At 55.8% G+C, this 16065-nt stretch overlaps 2 protein-coding genes across 11 annotated transcripts in view; one reads left to right on the plus strand and one right to left on the minus strand.

Annotated features, from left to right (window-relative positions):
• Positions 1 to 250: 250 nt before the first annotated feature.
• LOC141934255 (retinol dehydrogenase 8-like) lies at positions 251 to 2797 on the plus strand. The gene is made up of 6 exons (XM_074849600.1): positions 251 to 347; positions 438 to 599; positions 1010 to 1189; positions 1270 to 1363; positions 1457 to 1640; positions 2435 to 2797. The coding sequence occupies exons 1-6, from the start codon at positions 251 to 253 to the stop codon at positions 2672 to 2674; spliced, it is 957 nt and encodes a 318-aa protein (XP_074705701.1). The 3' UTR covers positions 2675 to 2797.
• Positions 2798 to 8251: 5454 nt separating this feature from the next.
• The window catches only part of IKZF3 (IKAROS family zinc finger 3), a 40228-nt gene continuing 32414 nt past the window's right edge, over positions 8252 to 16065 (minus strand). For 9 of the 10 annotated variants that reach the window (XM_074849617.1, XM_074849616.1, XM_074849615.1 and 6 more), the window contains 2 exons: positions 15759 to 15875; positions 8252 to 10592 (listed from right to left, as the gene is read on the minus strand). In XM_074849617.1, coding sequence (XP_074705718.1) covers positions 9889 to 10592; positions 15759 to 15875 — 821 coding nt within the window. In that variant the 3' untranslated portion in view covers positions 8252 to 9888. The remainder of the gene's footprint in view (positions 10593 to 15758; positions 15876 to 16065) is intronic. The other variant, XM_074849618.1, reaches the window with a different exon arrangement.

The raw sequence follows: 16065 nt of genomic DNA on the forward strand, positions 1-16065 counted from the left end.
AAATCCGCGGTGCTGGGGGCAGGGTGGGTCCCCCATGTTCCACCGTGTCCCCGTGGTCCCCCAAATCCTGCACAAAGGCCCCTCTGTGCGCCCCGGGCACCACGTGCGGCTCAGCCACGAGGCCGCCAGCAAATCCCCGGCGGGGAGGATTAGCGGGGCAGGATTAAGGGCCTGGATTTGGGGGGGCCCAGGGCTGGGGCAGCTGCTATTAAAGGCGGGGGGGGCCGGGGAGGGGGGTCACGGCTGTGCCATGTCTCCCAAGACGGTGCTGATCACCGGCTGCTCCTCCGGCATCGGGCTGGCACTGGCTGTCCGGCTGGCAAAGGACAAGCAGCGCCGCTTCCGAGGTGAGCGGGGTGTAGTGGGGGGGGACAGGGGGACGGGAGACACCCCCCCGATTCGGGGGAGGGGGGGGGCTGAGCTGCTTCTGCCCCCAGTCATCGCCACCATGAGGAACGTGAGCAGGAGCGGGGCGCTGGCGGCGGCGGCGGGGCCGGCGCTGGGCCAGACACTGGAGATCAAGCAGCTGGATGTGTGCGACGAGGGCTCCATCCGCACCTGCCTCGACAGCATCCCTGGGCGCCACGTCGACATCCTGGGTGAGCCCCGGGAACGCCCTTCCACTGCGTCCCTGTGGCGCCAGGGACCCCCTGTGCCGGGGATCCTCTGTGCTGGGGACCCCCCGTGCACTGGGGGAACTGGGGACTGTCCCTGCCAAAAACATCCTGTGCTGGGGACCCCCCGTGTGCCAGGGACCCTCTCCCCACCCAGGACATCCCATACTGGGGACCCCCTGAGCACTGGGGACCCTCCATGCTGGGGACCCCCTGCACCAGGGACCCTCTGAGCACTGGGGTCTCTCCATGCTGGGGACCCCCCATGTGCCAGGGACCATCCCCACCCAGGACATCCCATACTGGGGACCCCCTGAGCACCGGGGACCCTCGTGCATGGGCAGTGGGAGCCCCCCCGTGCAGGGGGACACCCCACTGACACCCCGCACCCACAGTCAGCAACGCCGGGGTGGGGATGGCGGGTCCCCTGGAGTGCCAGAGCCTGGCGGCCATGCAGAGCCTCATGGACACCAACTTCTTCGGCCTCGTCCGCCTGGTCAAGGAGGTGCTGCCCGACATGAAACGGCGCCGCGGGGGCCACATCGTGGTCATCAGCAGCATCATGGGCCTGCAGGGTAGGGGGGGGGACAGGGCACCCCAGTGGGATCAGCGCCCCCCCACCCCAGCCCTGACCAGGACCCCCCCGCTCATCCAGGCATCGTCTTCAACGACATCTACGCGGCCTCCAAGTTCGCGGTGGAGGGTTTTTGCGAGAGCCTGGTGGTGCAGGCGCTGCGCTTCAACGTGGCGTGAGTGCCGGGGGCTGGCAGCCCGCGCGGCCCCCCCCGGGGCTGGAGGGGGTCAGGGGGCACCGGGGTCCCCAGCGCCCCATTTCCGGGCAGGATCAGCCTGGTGGAGCCGGGGCCGGTGACGACGGAGTTCGAGGTGAAGCTGTATGAGGAAGCCGAACGCGCCGACTACTCACGGACAGACCCCGAGACGGCCGACATCTTCACCAACCTCTACCTGAGGAACTCCAAGGACGTCTTCACCAGCCTGGGCCAGAGCCCCGAGGACATCGCGGAGGTGACGGGGTGGGGGGTGGCCCCTTTTCCCACCCCCCAGCCTGGCAGCCCCTGGCTGGGCTGGGCTGTCCAGAGGAACCTCAATTAGCCCTAACGAGGGGCAGCGACCCCAGGCTGGCAGCGGGGTGGGGGTCCTGCCCCAACAACCGCTCCCCCCCGAGCCCCATCCTGATGGGGCTGAGCCTGGCTGGGAACGGGGATGGGGATGGGGTGGGGTAGGATTGGATGGAGATAGGGATAGGATGGGATGGGGATAGAATGGGAATGGGAAGGAGTTGGGATGAATCAGAATGGGAATGGGAATGGAAATGGGAATGGGATGGGAATGGGGTTGGTGATGGGGATGGGATGCAGATAGGATGGAAAGGGGATGGGGATGGGATGGGAAGGAGATGGAATGGGAATGGGAATTGGGATAGGATGGGATGGGAATGGGAATGGGATGGGATGGGGATGGAATGGGGATGGGATGGGATGGGATGGAGTGGGAATGGGATTGGTGATGGGAATTGGGATGGAATGGGATGGGCATGGAAAGCAGATGGAATGGGAATGGGAATTGGGATGGGATGGGATGGGATGGGGATGGAAAGGGGATGGAATGGGAAGGGGAATGGGGACAGGATGGGATGGGATGGGATGGAGCGGGAAGGGGATTAGTGATGGGGATGGGATGCAGATAGGATGGAAAGGGGATGGGGATGGGGATGGGATGGGATGGGAATGGGGATGGAGGCGGGATGGGGCTGAGGAGGGGATGGGACAGGAAGGGGACAGTAACGTCCCCACGCGCAGCACACGCTGCGGGTGATCGAGGCGGCCCGGCCGCCCTTCCGGCACCAGACCAACGCGGCGTACACGCCGATGGCCGCGCTGAAACACGCCGACCCCAGCGGCGCCCTCATGACCGACGCGTTCTACAAGCTGGTGTTCAAGTACGACGCGGTGCTGCGGCTCAGCCTCCGCGCCATCCGCCTGCTCCGCTGGAAGGCCCAGAAGGTGAAGGAGGGCGCCCGGCTGCTGGGCTTCAAGTAGCCCCCACGGCCCTCGGCAGCCTGGGGGGCAGCTCGGAGGTGGGGGGCAAGCGGGGCTGGGACCCACGTAGGGTTTCGCTTCCTGCTCCCGGCCCAAAATAGCACCCGCCGCCGCCGTATTAAAATCGGGAGTGGTATTTTTAACCAGCGCCGGGTGAAAAAGCCGAGCGGCTTCCTCCGAGAGTGCAGCAGCCGTGACGGGGCTGGGAAGGGCTGGCAGCTGCCCCCCCGCCTGCCTCCCGCTCCCTGGGGGCACCCAGCACCCCCCTGGCCCCCTGCACCCACAGGCATGTGGCACCCCAGGGCCCTGGCTGCGTCCTCCCCCCCAGCCACCACTGCAGGGTGGGCAATGTCCCATTGCGGGGGGGTCCCGCACGATGGAACCGTGTCCCCCCCCCCCTCCAGCACTGAGCTCTGTGGCACTGGGGGAGTACGGGGGGGACTGCAGGGCACGGGGCTGGTGGCTCGGCTGCAGCTCTGGGTGCAGGAGGGGGTGTAGGGACAGGAGCAGGGTGCAAAGGGTGTGTTCAGAGGGTGCGTGGGGGGTGCAGGGTGGGTGTGGTGACAGCTGGGTGCAGGGTGCAGGGCTGCTGGGTGCAGGGTGCAGCGTGCATGGTGGGTGCAGGATGGGTGCAGGCCAGGCCCCAGGAGCAGGCGTGTCAGGGGGACCCCAGCACCCTGTGCTGCCCCTTGGGGTGGTCCCTGCCAGCTCGGGGAGAGGGGGTGATGGTGGGGGGATTCCAGCCTGTGCCGCCCCCCCGGCTGGGCGCAGGGTGCTGGTGTGTGGGTGCCTGGCGTGACTGCGCCCGGGAGGTGAGAGCAGGGGGGAAACCGCAGGGAGGCCCGACATGAATCAACGTCGCGGGGCCGTTTCTCAGAAACCTTCCTGGCTCCCACCGCGCTTCCCGGTGTGGCTGCACCGGAGCTGGGGACGCCCCGCGGCCTCGCCGGTGCCCAGGACGGAGGGTGCAGGGACACCCGTGTGGCGTGGATGTGGGGTGTCCCCCCCACAAAACCCTGCCACAACCCCCAGCCCCACGTGCGAGGGGCTGGATGGCCGCGGCAGCACGGTGCACCAGCCCGTGTCACGCACGTGGCCTCCCCGGGCCTGGCCGGCTCCAGGCACCTTGGGGACAGGATGGGGGTGGGTGGCAGAGGAAATATTTTTGCATTATCCCCCGCTTTTTGCACAAGTTAATGGCAAAGCGGCGGTGGGGGCCGCGGCAGCGGGGCTATGGCAACGGCGCAGCACCTGCGGGACGTGCAGGGGGTGACATCAAAGCAGCGGTGGAGATGCAGCCTCCACCCCCCCACCCCCCCCGCTGTGGTTTTTGCAGATTTGACTAACTTTCTCCGCTCTGGGGGGCAGGGACGGGGGGGGGCTGCACCCAGCCCTGGGGAGCAACAAGGAGGGGGGGGGCCCCAGCTGCGGTTCAGCCCCCCAGCACAGAGCTAAAGCCGTGGGAAAGGGGGCCAAGGGCGGATAGGACCCCCCAGACACACCCAGCCCCACGGTGTCCCCCAGTCCCCAGGGAAGCAGCAGTGGGGCTGCTGCTGGGGAAGCGAAGGGGGGGGGCAGGATCGTCCCCAACACTCACTGCAGAGCGGGGGGGCAGCGGGCGTCCAGGGCAGCACCGCTGCGGTGGAATCAGCCCATCTCACCTGTGGTGGGAAGGGGGTCCCGGGCAAAGTGAGGGGGAAACAAGGAGCTGTTGTGGCCTGTGCTGATGGGGGTGTGGGGGGGTCATCCACCGGTGGGGGTCACCTGGGCCGTGCTTATGGCTGCGGAGCATCGCCTCCAGCCCAGGAGCATCCTCCCTGCTCCTGGAGCACCACGGCAGAGCCCAGGAGCATCATCCCCATCCCACCCTTCGCTGCAGCCCCGCCGGGGTGGAGGCTCTGCCCAGGGTGGTGGGGGCTGAAGCCACTGGGGTGGGAAGCAGGTTCTTCTAAAAAAAAAATATTAGTCTGTCGGGACTTTCCTTTCCCCGGCGAGGCCGCGTGTGACAATTGTCAGCCGCTCCCCCGAGGATTTCGGTGGCTGCCCAGGTGCGCCGGCTTGCCGCGATGCAAATGCGGTGCCAGATATAACCCCGCCGGAGGGAATGGCCCGGGAGCGCGCGGCTCCCCGGGGGCTTCGCTTCCCTCCCGGCGACGCGAGGGGGGCAGCAGGCGTGACATGAACCCGCTGCCCCCGCCGTGGTGCCCCGGTGACAACCGTGACCCCGTTCCTGCTTTGTCTGTGTCCCACAGCGGCCCCGCGGCTGCCGAGCCCCCCCTCGGCAGCGCCAGCGTTGGGCACGTGGCTCCATTTGGGGGCCGCTTGCGAGACCCCAACCCCAAGAGAAGTGCAGAGGTGCCTCCCCCACCCTTCCCGCCTTCTCCCCTCAGATTTTGGGGCAGCGGGAGCCCGGCAGAGCCGCCCGGCCCACGCGGAGGGTGGCGAAACGCCGGCGGGTCCTTGGCGGGACGGCGCGGAGGAGCGTGACTCAGTGAAAGGCCGGAGAATCGGGACAGGGAGGAGGTGGCAGCGGTGACTCAGTCCTCCCCCACCCGCTCTCCCCTCCCGGCACTGCTGCTTTTGGGGCGCTGGGCCGCTCCCCGAGGGGAGCAGGAGCCGGCCGGGATGCTCAGAGGATGCAGTTCAGCGCCCGGCAGAGTTTGATAGGATTTTTCGTGCGTTACAAAGCGTGTTTCAACACGACGGGGGAAACGAGTTCCTCTCTGCTCTATCACAATTACAGCATATCAGCAGATAAGGATCTCTCTGTCATAACACCAACCCAACGTTTGTAGAAGCCTGGTGCTTTAAAGGGGGGTTGGTTCCAGGCAGAAGAGGGCCGAGGGGTGTTTTAGCAGCTCTTAGTCAGGGGAAAGCCGGGCTGGGGATGCGCTGGGGGGTCTGCTGGCCCCTGAGCCCCCTCGTCCGGGCTGGGGCTGCGAGCGCTGGCAGCTTCCCCCGCTCCTTCAGAGTCACCTGGCAGCGTCACGGCGAGGGGAAAACAGCTCTTGGCGCTTGCGTTTCACCCAGGGTAGAAGGAAGTGAAGGTAAAAGAAAAAAAGGATCCTCTTTCTTCTTTTTTTTTTTTTTTTTTTTTGTTTTAAGCGTGTCCAGCTTCTTGTGGTAGAAGGTGTCAGGAGAGTATGAAATAAGTGTGAACAACGTCAACCTGCTAGAACAGGGCTGGTGGTGTGAGCCGCTGCCCTCCCGCCTGCCGGGATGTTTCCATCTGACTGAAGTGCTCCAGCACGGTGGGCGCAGCCGCCGTCACCCCACGGAAACCCTGAGCCCCCCCCTTGCACCCGCGGGTCTGGGCACGTGGGGCTGAGCGTCGCCTTCACCCGCTGCTTCTGCAGGGGGGAGCAGCCCCGTCCCCGTGCAGGTTACAGGGGACACCGGCGCTGGCCACTTGCCGGGAGAAGCGGCCGGAGCGTGGCTGCGCTTGGGGGAATTCGCGGGGTGCGCGCCCCTTCCGCCACCCCCCTCCCCGCCTGCCACCGTCCCCATCCTCACCGACCGCGAGGAAGGTGGCGAGATGGCAGCGGCACTCGGAGCACCCGGCATCGCCTGCAGACCCCTGGGAGCAAAACCCAACCGCGAGCCTTTGCCAGCGCCGCGGCTCAGCGCCCGGCCGAGGCCACCGCCAGCGCCAGGGCTCCTCCGCGCTTCTACCCGGGGCCCAGTTTCGCTCTGACTGGGCTCGGTAACCCCAGGGCGAGGAGGACGGCGCTTCGTGACACAGCGTGTCGTGGGGGAGCGAGTCCCAAGGCTGGGAGCGGCGGGGACATCCCGTGGGAACCGCTTCTGCTCTGCCAAAGTCGGGCCGTTCCCCTCCCGGGGACGCGTGTCCCGAGCTCGCTGGGGGACAAGGAACGCCGGCGGCACCCCCAGGTCAGAGAAGGGCTCGTTTCCTTGGACCGTACCGGCCAGCTATTAACCAAAACTGAAGACCGCCACCGTTTTTCAGCAGCCAGAGGAGCAGACTGCACGGTTGTTTGATCTCGGGGTGTATCAGCACTCCACCGAGCAACGACTCGGTGTTCTGCCTGCGGCCGTCGCCACCCGCTCGGCGCGGGGGGAAGCACCGCAGCTACGGGCTGGCCACAGGTTTCATCCCATCGTGGTGATTTACAGAGCCCAGAGGTGCCAGGCCCTGTTCCCCGTGCTCAGGGCCCGCTCCCCGCAGCTCGCTCCCACCCGCCGGCCCACGTTCGCCGGTCGACTTCCAGCTCCCGGTGTTCTGCTTTCGAGAAGGAACGAGCTGGGGCCGGGGAGAGCCACGCAGCACGTGGGGTCCCGTCAGCTGATTGTGTGCAGGGGAGTTTATTGAAATTTAAAAATTCAGTAAACTGTCAAGCACAAGAGGCTCGTTTCGTAGTGCTAAAAGCCAGTTTCCTGAGCCGCCTCTGTGCCGCCCGCCGTTTGGGTGTAATTCAGCAGTAAATAAAGAAACCAAGCGAGACAGACAAACAGCTGGCTGGAGCGTTCAGAGGGAACGGTCCGAACAGAAATTTGTTTCGTACCACAATAACCAAACCAGGAGCAGAACGGATCAGGCTCACAACAAATACCAGCGGTTTTTTCGCCTCCATTTTCCCAGACGAGGTGATCTGCAAAGCTCCGCTGAGCTCAGAGACCTGCCCGCCACCGAGCGCAGCCCTTTGGTGCACGGCCCGAGGGGCCTCTGGCCCGGCCCACGGGGAGGGTGCTCGGGGCAGCGCCGCGGGACGGGGACCCTGAGATGAGGGGAGGCACGTGCCCGCCTGCACCGAGGGGCCTGATCCTGGCACGGGGCTCCAGCCCCGCTCCCGGGATGCGGCCGAGGCCCCGGTGGAAGGAGACGCAGGCACACACTCGGCGAGCACCACACAGCAAATATTCATAAAAATCGATATATATTTTAATAAATGACTGGATTGAAATTCCACAGCACGTGATTGCTCAACAGCAGGGCCCTAACGAGGTTACGCTCATCAACTCCAGACAGCACAGGGAACTTCTTTTGCTTCAGCCTATCTTGAAATGGTGGGAAAACGGGGTGTGAAAACCTCCCTCCTTCCCTTCCAAAACCTGGCAGCGCTGCTCACGCCGCGGTTCATCGTCCCCCTTATGCGGGAAGCAGGGGGGTGGCTGGAGCCCGGCCTGGCAGGACGGGAGGAGTGGGAGGAGGATCTGAAGAGTGTTTTCAAGGATTCGGTAGCGGCGTGAGAGAGAAACCGGCGGTGCTGCGTGACACACATTCGGCAACACGAGGAGTTTCCTGTGCAAATGACAAGTTGCGTTTTACCGCGCGTCATCGTCTTCATTTCTCTTGAACCGTGAGGAGCGTTTTCACCGGGCGCGTGGCTCCGTCGCTGCCCCCAGCAGAACACAGCGGGAGAGCTGGAGTCACCGGAGGAGCGACGCGGGGAATCGGCCGAAGCCTCCCCGAGTCCCGGCCGAGCAGCCGATGGGGTGGAGCCGCAGACACGGGTGTTCATCGGGGAAGAACCAACATCCACCCGCCCACCGTATGTGCCTCACGATGGGAAACCGGTTATTGGAAAAGAGCCTAAAGCTGGTTTCAAACCACGCACGTAACGTCACACCAAGTGGCTCAGGGGCTCTCCTTACCCCCAGCGACAAGCAGGGTCTAGGACCTGGCATTTCCACAGCACTTTGGATACTCAAGCACCCTGCAGACTCATTTATCCTTCTTCAGACGCACCCTTATTGGGAAAAGTGAATTTAATTTTCTTTTTTTCTTAAAATTCAAGGAGGGAGAAAGTATTTGAGCCAAAAGAGTGAGCCCAGGTCAGAGGGAGGAATAAAATCCAGTATTTCTTGACCCTCAACACTCCACCCGGGTCTCTGTGCCCCACAACCTCCCCTGGCGGAAGCAGATGGATCACCACCGGTACTGGCACGGCCACGCTGGAAAAGTACAAAGGCAACGTAGATATCAAACCATACAAGGGATGCAAAAAGTCCATCAGAACACACCTAACTCTACATTATACAAAAATACTTTGCAAAGAATAAACATCCACTCAGCAGAACTGTTATCAAATTCATATCTTCAGCACAGTGACTAACAATACAGCTGCAGAGCAATGATTAGATTAAAAGAACTATTTTAAAAACCAGCTTCAAAGTAATTGTAAATAGTCATTTTGCAAAACAGCACATCTCACTCTGAGGGATATCCCCACGTAAAACCAGACACGGCGTGATTTTGCTGTCAGCTCCCACACATTCGTGTATGCAGATTCTCACGGTGTCGGCTGCCAGGCCCGGGTGACTCCCGGCCCCACGCCTTCACCGTCCGCGGGGACGCCGCACGCCGGGGCTGGCTACCAACCCACCGGGGCTGGCCACCGACCTGCCGGGGCGGCCGCGCGTTCTGCTGCTGGAGCCGAGCAGGGGCACAACGCCCCGTGCGGTTTCGTCCTCGTTGGTGGCCTCCATCAGAGAGGAGGACTTTCCAGCAGTGAAAATCAGGATTTCCCCCAGACTGCACGGATGAGCCAACCCATGACCTCACCGGGTATCCCAAAAATGCCTATTGCTAAAAAACCCCAACCCCAAAATAGGTCTCATTTCTTATTTTGCTATTACTGAATAAGAGGCACGTGGGAGTCACTTTAAAGAAAGTGAACAGAGGGCTAAGAAAAATGAAAGCGTGGTGGGGCCACACGCTCTTTAAGGCTTGGGGGGAAAACCTCTAAAGAGGAATTAATAATCCCTCCCAGAGGCGCGTTCTCCCCGTTTCGGCGATTCGCCGTTTGAAGACCATCAGGACTGGAACAGCAAGAAAAAGCCTCTCCTATACACTTTTGGCTCGACATCTGATCGAGCAGGGAAACAGGCAGCAGGGCATCAAACCTTTTGCGTTGAGTTAAAGCATACATTATAAAACCAAATGCACGTTAAAAAATAAAAACCTCTTAAATGGCTCTTAATTTTCACAAAAATAAAGTTTGTATAAAAATCTGCTCCTGGGATTTTATACAGTACCACTCACCACTCACCACAGCAGCTAGGCACAGATGCTACAGAACACTGAATTATTTGTATAAAAAAATGTAAAAAGGTGTCACCTCTCTGTGACACTCATTTAAAAACTGGCGTAGAAAAATATTCAAGAAATTTCTTTATGCTAATTAAAAAAACCAACCAAACGAGCCTCCCCTCCGATCTAAAACAAAGCCCTTGACCTTGGCAAACCAGTCCTGTTATTTGAGCACTACTCTGTGCTCTCCTCGTGCTATGTGCGAGGAAAATTCGTATCGGTCGTGGCTTCTGTACCCGCAGACGTTGCACTCGAAGGGATCGCGGAACCCGTGGCAGCCCATGTGGATGGTGAACATCACGTAATCCAAAAAGAGGACGCGGCAGTGGTCGCAGCGATAGACCCCGATGGCTTCCCCTTCCTTGTTGATGACCTTAAAGGCATCGCGTGGGCATATGGCGGGTGGCTTGATGATGTCGTACGGCCTTGGGAAATCCTTCAGGGACGGGAGGCCGTTGCGGGCCTGAGCGGGGATCATCTGGCTCTGGTGGAAGGTGGGATTCTGCCGCTCCTCGTGGTTGCTGTCAGTGTCTGTGGAGTCTTGGCCGCTGTTGTTTGGGGAAAGGCCTCTGTCGGAGGAGAGGCTTTTGTCCCTGAGGTGGGCATGGCTCTTCTCGGCGTCCTGCGCGGTGCCGTTGGGCACGTCGGCGCGGGTCAGGGCTATGGGGTACAGGCTGCTGATGACGGGGACCATCTCGGAGGTGGGGGCTGGCGGCGTCTGCACGAGAGGGCGCAGGGCTTCAGCCCCGAGGTAGGTGATGGCGTTGTTGATGGCCTGGTCCATCATGCGTCCCTGCATTAGCTCGCTTTCCTTTTCGTACATGAAACCGGAATTATAATTAACATCAAAACTATGTCGTTTCTCACCTGCAAGAGAGGAGAGGTATTAAATCACCTGGGTGGGTAAAGAAGTATTGCAACTCCACGATGCCTTTTCTAAATGGCAGCAGTCTCTGGAAAGTAGAGAGGCCTGAAATGTTCTCTGCAAAAAGTGGCTCTTCAGATACACAAGTAGCTTCTGGGTGGGGTGGGGGGGTTGAGTTTTGTTATTTTTTTAAAGTTTGGGCTTAGAAGCAAAATAGAGGAGGTGGAGAGGATACTTACTGGACAAATCATTATTAAATTTTTTAAATTATTCTGGAATTTAAGGGGAAGAATATTATCCAGAGGTAACTTCTCTCAACTTTTTTCTAGAAAAAGGTAAATAATCACTAATGAAAATACTTGTAAATGACTGAATGGATAGTGAACCAAATACTCCATTTTCAGTACTAAGAATGCAACCTTTCGTTCTGGACTTGCCCCCTGAGAAGTGCAGCCCTCTCTAACAGAAAAAGTGAAGACAAGTGTCAGCTGAGATTTGATGCACTTTTCATTACTGTTACCCATCTGACAGAGTCTTCTTTTATGTGTCCTTGGACATGGAAGTCAATTTTCCCCACGGAGCTCTGACAGCTACAGCCTCCTCTGCACCACGCCTGGTTTCTCTGAACCCTACACAGGTTTCAGATAATCTAACACCAGCAGCTCTGTCTCTACGTATAGAACAACGCACCGAGGGTCCCTTGATACGGGGCTAGTGAAGGAGGAGTGAAACGGGTCCCTCTCTGGGTGTGCTCTAGGGCTTTGAAAGCTCTCGGCTGGACAGAACGGGAGGAGAGAGCAGGTACCTCAAATTCTGCCCACGCCTCTTCTAGCAAGGACTAAGGCGAGGGAGGGTGGGCTGGGCAGCACACTGCAACTCGTTTTCTCTATGCCAGGTGCAGCAAGAAAATAAAACTGCACCCCAAAAAGACTAAAGCCCCTTTTTTGGTGAATGTCTAGAAATAAGCAACTGAATTCTGTGGTTACATAAAACATAAAATTGTTCATAGCTTTTAAAAAAATGGACCAGACCAAATGTTTCACATGCAAGTGACTTGCAAACATCAGATCCACTAATCTTTTAGTTACAGTAACTCGAATAGTGCAGATGTTTATCAGTCACCTGTCAACACCGTGACTCAATGTATATGAAACTCATTAGGTTTCACTGCAGAGGCAGAAAACCAGGAGCTCACGTTTCTTTTATAAAACACTCAAAAAGGTTAGTGAACCACAAGAGTGTAACTGCTTCCAACCCTCAACAAAACTTACTATCCAACTTCACACAGAAGGAAACAAAACGATACAGCCCATTCGCATGACTCATAAAACCAGCTCCAGGCAAGCGAAAGATGTGAACAAATTTGAAATGCTAAAAAAAAAAAAAAAAAAAAAAAAAAAGGCAACAAAAGCAAAAATAGACCGGACTCCCTATAAATTTTGGGTTAGGATTCACTGTCATAAGGTAAGATGCAAAAAACACACCGTGTGATCGCTGAGGCTCTCACAGTGGTCTGTTATTCCACTGCCCTGGTGGCTGTTTAAAGTCCCCACAAGAGCCCCGTCTGTCTCCCTCCCATCACCAGTTACAGCAGCTGAAACGCAAATACCCAAATGCTCTCCTGACACACGTGAACGTGTCACGTTGCCGGACACTTTTAAAAGGCCGCGGCACATCAGATGCAGACTCATACGAGAGGGCAAGAACTCTGGCTGCAAACCAGAGCACGACATTTCTAAGATGCTTTGGGAGGAAAAGGCATTCCAGGAAGGATGGCTCCTCCCTCTCTGTCCCCCCACTGCCTCAGCAGACACCCCGAGGCAAGCGCACGTCTGATTTCGGTACCTCAGTGAGGAGCCTACGTTTCGGTAGGCTGCATCTGCATGGACGTGCCCCAGAAAGCACTAATTGTCTCTCCAGAGCGTCAAGCTACGGCACCAGATCGCAATCACGCGGATGAGGGGAGCACTCTTGGTGTTTGTTTTGTTTCCTCTCAGACAAATCCAGCAAACCTTTCCACAGAGAGAGACAAAGCACCAGACCGGTGCTTCGCTCCGCGAGGACAGCAGTCAGTCAGGAGAAAGCTGGTGTCAGTGATTTAGAAAAAGGGAAAGGAGTCTAGATGAGGAAGATGGACTGTGCCAGAAGCAGCTGATGTTTTATCTCTGTAGCCGGCAGGACGATGTACTGGATTATTCTGAGTTAAGCTGCTACCTGCACCAGGCAAAGTTATTGAAAAACTCCACATTAAAAATTAAATTTAAAGGTTCTCTAGCGTTCCTTTACAAAGCAGCCACTGGTTAGCAGAACATCTCTCCTCTCTTCTGTGTTTGTCTCCGCGCAATGCAAAAGCTTTCCCCTTCAAAATTCACACACGAGCCAGAGCATATGACACATACTCATGTGCTGCTCAGTGATGCTTCACACACTGTAAAATGGACGTAGATTTTGGCAGCCCGATGAGGTGTGGACACGAGGAACGGGGAGTGACCCCGCTTCCTGCCGCCGTGCTAACCAGAGCAGGCGGGTTCTCGTTAGCCTCCGCGCGCTGGGGGATGATGGTGTTGGTCGCTGTGTCAGAACGGCACTAGCACTTTTACCACTACGAGAAATATATTTTTACTCCCGGTCTCAGGGAGAACTTGTTTTTAAAAAGGAAGAAATAGAAGTCTGTGGGCCAAGATACTCAGCTGGTGTAAGGTGGCGGGAATGCACTGACTGCACTGGTTACTTCGACTTTTGTCAACTTGAAGGTGCGGCCCCATGAGGGTTCTACACAGCAGTGAAGTACCACCAGCACAGGTAGCTATTCTGCTGGGCTATTTTAATTTGTTATTTAAAAAATACCTGTTTATTAATTCAAGCAGGAAGTATAGAAAGCCAAGGTTTGTAGTTCTGGTCCATATACATGCAAAATAGAAATCCGCAGCAAAATAGGAAACACAGAATCATAAACTTCCCTTCAAATCCTTGTTCTCTCACAACTAAAGGAAAAGCTGAGGACAAAATCTTTGCAGCAGAAGCCTTTGAAGTGGGGCCTAGCGCAGAGGTTAAACGTCAAGTATACGGTCTGCTGATCTGTGTCCTTATTTGAGACTTATCCTTGTGCACACGAGGTAGCTACTGAAGAGGAAAACGTGAAAAAATAAAGCAGGCAAGACTCCTGGTGCTTGTACGAATCTCTGCAGAGCCCTCAAATAATAATAAAGGGGTTTTTTTTCTGATCAATAGACTTCATTCACAGAAATGAGCCAAACAAAGATGCCTTGTTAGTACACATCTCTATCCCTTCTTCCTGACAAAATGAAAAATCAGCACCCGTTCCGAGAGCGCTGTTTCCCAAGAAATCACAAAGCTGTCCTGGCAGATTTGCACTCCTACACACACAGTTCAGAAAGTCACAAAAGTCAAATCAAGGTCAGACAGACTGCACTTGCACACATACTTCCCAGGGATAAAAGGGACCAAGTGAGTAATTTTTTCACACATTACTTAACAAGAACATGACAATTACACAGGTTCTAGAAAAACAGAAAGTTTCAGAAATGGGTTATTTTGTTCATGTAGGTGAACTGCCCTGAGTCCTCCAACTTCTCCACAGAAACCCCTGCGTGACGCAGTTACCAGTTCATGCCATCTGCAGACCCTGTTACTGGGCACAGTCACAAATCAGAAAAGGATCTGTTCCACACCCTAACAAGTACGCTGGGAAAACAAACCAAAAAGCACTAGTACGTAACTTTAAGCCTATAGGGAGTGGTCGTGTCCTGCTGCAGACGTGTTTAATAAAATACATAAAGACTGAACTGGTAGCAATCGTAAAACAACACAGGGTGAGGCTGATCTCAGTGCTAAAAAAAAAGGAAGCTAAAGATTTTCAAACACATTTGCATTAGTATTACTGTTTGAATCACAGCGTGACATGTAAGGGCTAAGTCACACAGTCAACAGTTTCAGTATTAAGTACCCAAAGACACTCAGATGGAGCGTGCTGGCGTTACTTCATTCCTGTAGAAAAAGGTGACCTTTTGAAAGCCATACTAGATGTCTAAATAAAAGTTATCAGTTTTCACAGACGAAAGTCCAGTGCTACCCACCAAAGCCAGTAAGAGCTCCGTTACCTTCCAGAATTAAGTTGCTTTTATGCCTCTCTGGGTTTAGCAGCATACGGTTACCCAGGTCTGGAGCTCAGCCCTGGGGGGCCAGGCCAGGTCCTCGGAGCATCCCTCTGCAGGCAGGTCTGCCTGGCAGCAGCTGGTCCCTGCCTGCGCTGCCAGCCCCACGCCTCTCCCCTCCCCAGCCCCGTGGGTGAACCTCAGCCACCACACAGGCCCCTGTTCTGAAGGTAAAGTTCAGATGAAGGAAAATAAGCACTCAGAACCTTCTATGAGCACACAGAATGTAACAAAGAGGGCATCTAGTACTAGTACTATAGAACTGCTGACTAAGTCAGGTCTTTACTCAGGACACAAGAGTTGCATTTTATTTTCTTAAAAGGCAAGTTAATGAAATAAGACTAGCCAAGAGGATCAGGCGTTCACAAAACCTGCCAAACTAGTATTTAAGGTCCCCAGCATGCAAAACTCTGATCATATAAAATTAAATGCAAAGAAAATACTATGGAAACATCGTGTTGCTTAAATTACCACAAGAAAGGATTTGATATTTTTAAATCATATTCAAATGCAGCAGGATGACTAACAGAAATCCAACGCTTTTCTGTCTTTAGGCCTTATTCCACACATGCATCCTGCAAGTATCTTCAGCTCCTGCTGACTAGAAAGAGGACTCAGCTCTGAAGAGCATTAAGCCTTCCTGTTCTTTTCCTGTAAAGAACCTAGCAGAGAACATTTCAAAGGCACAGGTACAGAAAACAACACATGGAAGCTCATAAAATGCATTTATAAATTGCCTACACAGACACAAAGCACAACAGTAGCTTCCATCCAGTTTAAGTATCTAACAGAATGTATTCTTTTTATTTTAATCAAAATCCTACAAATCACTAAAAACACATCAGAAAAATTAGTTACTTTATTTATATTCTCTTGTATTAGATTAGATTATAAACTTGAGAAGGATATTCAAAATAAACAGAGGCATTGTACTACAGGTTACCAACTTGCACATATTTAACTGTTGCACATGAAAAGGTTTTTTGTTCTTACCAATAAATTTCTGAGGCATTGAGCTTTTTCGCTTTGCCACGTTGCTTGCTAGCCTGTCCAGCACAAGGGCTCTTTCACTCCCCATCTCTGCCTTGATGTGCCTTGCCTCCACGCTTGCTAGTTTGGAAAATGTGAAAAGAAAAAAAAAACAAAACAAACAAAAAACAACAACACGTAGGTGAAAAGGAAAAAAAAAAAAGAAAAAAAAAAAAAAAGGAAGAGATGAATGGCTTAATCTCCGGAGTTTGCCACACTAACTGGGAGGAAACAGTTTGGAGATCTGATGTAAACTTGTTTTGCTTTTTCT

Source organism: Strix aluco, chromosome 24 (assembly GCF_031877795.1).
Source record: "Strix aluco isolate bStrAlu1 chromosome 24, bStrAlu1.hap1, whole genome shotgun sequence".
Lineage (NCBI taxonomy): Eukaryota > Metazoa > Chordata > Aves > Strigiformes > Strigidae > Strix > Strix aluco.